The 6,261-nt window shown below is 44.2% G+C and overlaps 2 protein-coding genes across 2 annotated transcripts; both read left to right on the top strand.

Annotated features, from left to right (window-relative positions):
* The first annotated feature begins 287 nt into the window (after positions 1 to 287).
* foxq1a (forkhead box Q1a) lies at positions 288 to 1,625 on the top strand. Its single transcript, XM_046409354.1, has one exon. It carries the CDS (start codon positions 594 to 596, stop codon positions 1,428 to 1,430), a length of 837 nt encoding a protein of 278 aa, XP_046265310.1. The 5' UTR covers positions 288 to 593; the 3' UTR covers positions 1,431 to 1,625.
* Positions 1,626 to 1,776: 151 nt separating this feature from the next.
* Positions 1,777 to 6,261, top strand: foxf2a (forkhead box F2a). Its single transcript, XM_046409352.1, has 2 exons — positions 1,777 to 4,284; positions 5,756 to 6,261. The coding sequence occupies exons 1-2, from the start codon at positions 3,321 to 3,323 to the stop codon at positions 5,926 to 5,928; spliced, it is 1,137 nt and encodes a 378-aa protein (XP_046265308.1). The 5' UTR covers positions 1,777 to 3,320; the 3' UTR covers positions 5,929 to 6,261.

The raw sequence follows: 6,261 nt of genomic DNA, 5'->3' as shown, positions 1-6,261 counted from the left end.
CAAAAGGTGTACATTTGAACATTGTTTTCAGTATAACCAGGATGCAGATTGTTCCAGTATGTGAAAGTATAGCTGACACTGTGATTAACAGAGTTTTCAAGTCATACTGAACAACCTGCAGGCACCACACCTTTAAATACAAAGGAAACATACGCCACCTGGTTGTCTCAGGTGAAAAAGTCCCGAGGTCTCTGCCAGAGCAAAATTCACGTGTGACGGCAACAAAAGCAGCACTTAATGGTGTTTTCAATGAGCATCATTTACTAAGTACTGCGCCACTGGGTCATGATGAAACTTTTATTATGATTACAGTTTTATTATGGAGTATCATGCACGCAATGTGAAGAAGGTTCCGTGATGCGCCAAATCTTTTGAAACAATTTAACTCCGCCTTCTTGGGTTGGTCCTGAGGTGATCCGGCTATAAACTCCTGCTCACACACATTTGTAGGTGAGACGGGCTTCAGTTCTCCGGCAGGTATGGTAGCTGAAAAGGACTTTATTGGATTCAAATCGTCTTGACGCGCAAAAGGTCCCGGCTGTATTGGATAGCTCTTACACAGCACTGCCTCACAGGAGAAATCGTTAAACAGCATGAAGTTGGAGGTGTTGTGTGGGAGCCACTATGACACCAAACACTTCGAGGTGTCCAGTGATGCAGAGGGGAGTGTGCGCTCTCCTCTGTCTACTGAGGAGGAGCTAGGGTCGGATGGGGACTGTGTGGCCCACAGCCCCCCACCTGTTACTCCATGCGCCGGCACTAAGTCCAAGCCGTACACACGGAGACCCAAACCTCCGTTCTCCTACATCGCTCTCATTGCCATGGCAATCCGGGACTCCTCTTCTGGACGTCTGACTTTGGCGGAAATAAACGAATACCTGATGCAAAAGTTTCCGTTCTTCAGAGGCAGCTACACCGGCTGGAGGAACTCGGTTCGACATAACTTGTCTCTAAATGACTGCTTCCTCAAAGTGCTCCGGGACCCGTCCAGACCTTGGGGAAAGGACAATTACTGGATGCTCAACCCTCACAGCGAGTACACCTTCGCCGATGGGGTGTTCCGGCGAAGAAGAAAGCGCATTGATAAAAAGTTGTGCAGGGAGGCAGAGGGCTCACAGCGAGCAGAGGAGCCGCGGAGCGTTCAGGAAACCGCTGCCAAGACTGATCCATGTGTCAAGTTTACTAGTTCATTTGCTATAGACAGCATCCTCAGCAAGCCGTTCAAGAGGGGCTCCCAGGAGGAACATTTAGCCGTCCAACCGGCCTTCACCTGGCCGTACTACACCGAGCTAATGATGCCTCATTCAAATACACCTGCCTCATGTTCATACGTCAGGTCACTCGGCCGTGTGGACTCTCAAACTGCGCATGTGTCAAACACCTATGACAGCGGCGACGTGAGAAATAAACTGGGACTCTTTTTTATTTGACGATTGAAAATCCAAGTTTCCAAGTTGTTACGCTTTATTATTGTGGTACCGCTGGTCATTTAGCATCATCAGACTTGCTATTTTATGCATAATTGTTTGTTGTAAATGTTACTGAAAATCTGCACTTTGACTGTTTTGTTTGTCTCAAAAATGCGCTTTTTCCCAACGAAATTAAAACAAAAAACCAAAAAATTATATTGTTGTAATACTATTTTATATGAAATTACAAAGAAGTCAGAGGTTCTTGTCTGGCCAATTATGGCACGTAAATGAGACATCTACACCTGCCAGATGCCAGTGCAGAAATGTTTGTTTGGCGTGTGTTCACGTGACTCCACCTTCCAAAGTTCATGCTGAGCTCTGCTATTGATTGGCTGTTGGTGTGGCAGCGTGGGCCTGCTGCATACATTACCCTCTTTTTATTTACAAAGCCAAATAGGTTACTTCTTAGTAGTCTTCTTTGTGTTGCCCAATTTTAGAAAAGGTAAGATATTTCTACTGAGTGATAAAAAGAGCTTCTTCTCCAATTTGTGCGAGAAAATAAAATCAAATAAATAAAATACAATCAAATATGAAAAGGGCTACAAGTGGTATCCATTTTCTGCTGTTTTTAATTATTTAAAAATTGGCTTGTAAGTATTTACTTTTCAGTGTTCGTGGAGCTCTCTGCTGCCGGATAGGGGCATCCAATATTTATGTTTTCTGTCTGGCGCTGCAAATAGCTGTCGCCTCAGTCACCACACATGCGCAGGAAGGGGTTTATACAAATGGTGCATCCTGAGCGAAGGCAACTCGAATCCACAATAGGAAGAAATTTCTTCCAAGTAGGCCCATTCTTCTGAGGCTAGAAAATAAATTTCCTTCAAAGCAGCTGTGCATCCTGGACGCAGCGGGGGTCACGGGTTTGATGTTGCTGATATTTTGATGTGACGTTGCTGGTGTATGAGAACTTATTTCACGTCCTTATAGTCGTGATTTGTTCTGTAATGACGCCAGACATGCGTAAAACTCCACATCAAGGCAGAAAAAAGAGGCATTTCTACTATGGGTAAGCACAAAAATGTTTGAGAATATCTCATTATTTGAATTGTTTCTTAACGTTTTATTTCTAATCAGTTCGTTTCTGCACAGATGTAATCCAGGCTCCGAGAGGGTAAACTGACACTTTTGCGCTGTGTGTGGTATGTTGGCACGCTCTGATGGAAAAAGAGCATGCTGCCTCTCATGTCAGAATCCTAACCCTGAACAGATCCCAAACAAATGAGTAGTGCAGGGTACCCATACAGAATAACGCCACTTGCAGGGAACGTATCTGTTTAGAGCCTACAGATGAGGACAGAGGGATTTATTTGAATTTGTTCCATGGTGTGTCGTTGTATTCATCACCATTTAGAAAGTCGTCGTTATCAAACTCTGGTCTAACAAATGCATTCAGAGGTGTTTTGGAAAGTGAGTCGTGGGAGGAGATTTGTCTTACTCCCCTGCGCTGTGTCCAGCTTCTAGTCTGGATCCTGGCCAGATGGGGAGGGAGTAGTTCCTGGCGATTTCTTGAAGGGATTTGAGGGGATAGAGGGGCAGAGAGAGATTTAAGAATTGATAGGTGGTCGAGTTGTGTTTGGCCGGTTGGATATGCGCAAGCCAAATCGAAGAGCTTTATTTCCCCTCTCATATGGGATTATTGCCAGCGATGGACAGAGAGAGGAAGGAGGAACAGCGGCTGGTGTTTCTTGATTTTCATGGCTATAAACGCGCAGAGCATCTGAAAGAGACCCTTAAATTTTAATAATCGCGCGGGGGAACATTTAATTGAGCTTGAGCTACAGGAAGAGTTAGGTGCCCTGCTGTTATTTAGCCACCACACCGAACTCATCCAACAAAAGAGGCACAACCATGACGACCGAGAGTGCCAAGCAACATTTGGATAATCCTCTGCGCTCCAGTCCAGCGGCCGGTGCTCTCAACGCCGCTCTGCTGAGTGCGCCGCCGGTGATGGAGAGCGCGCAGAATGCGTCAACCAAATGGAAAAAGGGAAACTCCGGCTTGAGGCGTCCCGAAAAGCCTCCCTACTCGTATATCGCTCTCATTGTGATGGCAATTCAAAGTTCGCCGAGTAAAAGGCTCACTTTGAGTGAGATCTATCAGTTCCTGCAGGCCCGCTTCCCTTTCTTCAGGGGATCATACCAGGGGTGGAAAAACTCCGTCAGACACAACCTGTCTCTGAACGAGTGTTTTATAAAGCTGCCTAAGGGTCTCGGTAGACCAGGCAAGGGGCACTACTGGACCATCGACCCGAGTAGCGAGTTTATGTTTGAGGAGGGCTCCTTTCGTCGCAGACCTCGGGGGTTCCGTAGGAAATGCCAAGCTTTGAAACCAATGTACAGGATGATGAATGGCATCGGCTTTGGTACGTCCATGCTGCCGCAAAACTTTGATTTCCAATCCCCTTCTGGCTCATTAGCGTGCCATAACAGCTACAGTATAGACTTGATGGGTAATACAGTGCCAGGCGGTTTTGATGGACTCGGAGGGGGACATCACGTTCCACATATGCCATCAGGCTCCGGGTCTTCGTACATGGCCGCGTGTCAGGTGGCCTCTAATGCGGACTATTGCCCGGACAGCAGCAGCAGCCCCCTGCAGTCCTCTCCGGCGATGGTGGGCACTTTGGACTGTCAGTCTCCTTATGCAAATACAACTTCACACTGGAGTTCACCTGGTGTATCCTCATACATCAAGCAGCAGTCGCTGACATCAAGCAGTCCCACTTCATCTGCTCTGCACACGGGAATGTCATCCTACTCTCTGGATCAAGGCTATCTGCACCATAATGCACGGGATTCCTCTGAGATTTCAGGTAGACCCTCGCTGTGTAACCATAAGCGCTAGCTGTGTATTAGGCTGTCTGATTTACACAAATAATAATCAAAGTTCATGGTTAACATTCAGCTGCCATAATGTCCTCGTCGCTCTTTGCGCAAAATACATTTTTAGACTTTCAAGCATCACATACATTAAACTGTAGACAAATCTACAGAAATGACTTTTTCATAGTTATTATCATTATTATTTTATTTAACAGTGAGTAATACATGCAGAAAATGAACATGTGAATCCTTATTGACTGAAATATTCAGAAACTGCCCGGCCTGAGCGAATCTTTATGGAAAACCGATCAAGAAAATCACAGGAGAGTAAAAGCTGAAATTGCATTATTTGCATTAATTGTTTAGACTGTAACTGAATCTAGGGCATTGTGTTTCAGTTTCTATCAAAATTCGTAACATTGTGAGTAAAGCACAGGATTTTACGTGCCCCATGCAGACGGCTGTTTATGTTTCTTACATTTGATTTCATTTTGACTCCAGCTTTCTTTAGAGGCCCGCGCTGAAAATAAAGTTCAATACTCAATAAGATATACTTTTATTCATTTCAGCGCAGCTTCATGAAGGCCCACAGCAGTACACTGATCAAACTATTTACAGCAGAGACTGTCGTTGTGTTTCAGTTCTGCTATTTTTTTTTGTGTATTGTTTTTGCACATAACAACAAGAACAACGAAAGAGTTTTCAGTTCATCAGGAAGATCTGAAAAAGAGCCACACATAAACCATGAAGAGTCACAGCCACTAGAGTTTACAGATGCAGACTTGGATGTTTGTAGTAAACAAAAAAACAAACAAAAAGAATAAAAATCTTTGTAGATGTTTTACTGACATTTCTGTTAATGGAATATCAATATTTATAGCTGCATTATTACCAAACACAAGGGACAACCTTTAGGAAAAATGATTTTTGGAACACCTGCGAATATATTGTTCTAATCAATGACTTATAAATGATTTTTCAGTGTGGGGGCCAAGAACATCCCTGGGGTCCTTGAAGGGGTTCCAGGTGGTCCCCAACAAAGAGGAGAATAATTTATTTTGAATGTAATTCCATGAGTAACAGAATGAGAGAACGTTTTTCTGTTTTTGGTCAGAGGGTCTCTCAGACCTTCTGTAACAAAACATCCAAAAGTGAAGTTCCCTTCAGGTGAGAGACAACAGCAAACAAACAAACAAACAAACAAAACCTTATTAGACTGGGGACTAGTTTGTATCAGTTTAGGGGACCGATGATCTGTGAAGCCTTAGTAAAAGATTCTAACCATCAATAAAGCCATTACGTACAATCTGTAAACACTATATTGGGTTTTACGCACAATTTTTATGATTTTTGTCCAGCAGCTGAAATAAAAGCACACAATAAGCGCACAGAACTCCGGACAGAGAGATGATAACCTGACCTGCTGTGTCCTGTGTGTGTCCACCCTGTGTGTGTCCACAGTGGGCCTGTCTCGGTATTCCAGCCACTCTTCTCCCGTGTGTGACAGGAAGGACTTCGTCCTGAACCTAAACGGGATCTCATCTCTTCATCCCAGCACCGGCGGATCCTACTATCATCAGCTTCATCACCATCACCAGAGCGTGTATCAGGACGTGAAGCCGTGCGTCATGTGACACCAACGTGTCTTTGAACGTCCCTGTTCAAATGAAAGCTTCAACAGCGTCTTTGATGAATGACTTTGGGTCAGTTTTGAGGCAGAGACGGTTCTCCTCATGGTTATTTCTAATGGTTATGATGTGAGGACTACACACCCTCATTACCTGACAGCCTTTACACACGGATTAGCACTATCAGCACTATAACACATAACGTAGGCCTACACGTAGCTGAGTTCATCTTTATTCATGCAAATTCTGTTTTTTTTTTTACTTTTCTGCAGAGATGTACTTTGAAGGCATCATTTGGAGGTGTTTAATGTCTTTTGTAATAAATGTTTCTTTTTTATT

Source organism: Scatophagus argus, chromosome 13 (assembly GCF_020382885.2).
Source record: "Scatophagus argus isolate fScaArg1 chromosome 13, fScaArg1.pri, whole genome shotgun sequence".
Lineage (NCBI taxonomy): Eukaryota > Metazoa > Chordata > Actinopteri > Scatophagidae > Scatophagus > Scatophagus argus.
This window is presented reverse-complemented; position numbering and strand designations above follow the sequence as displayed.

Coding starts and splice junctions, on each gene's coding strand:
- foxf2a (XM_046409352.1), top strand. CDS start 3,321: ATGACGACCGAGAGTGCCAAGCAACATTTGGATAATCCTCTGCGCTCC. Junction 4,285..5,755: donor GGATTCCTCTGAGATTTCAG/GTAGACCCTCGC, acceptor GTGTGTCCACAG/TGGGCCTGTCTCGGTATTCC.
- foxq1a (XM_046409354.1), top strand. CDS start 594: ATGAAGTTGGAGGTGTTGTGTGGGAGCCACTATGACACCAAACACTTC.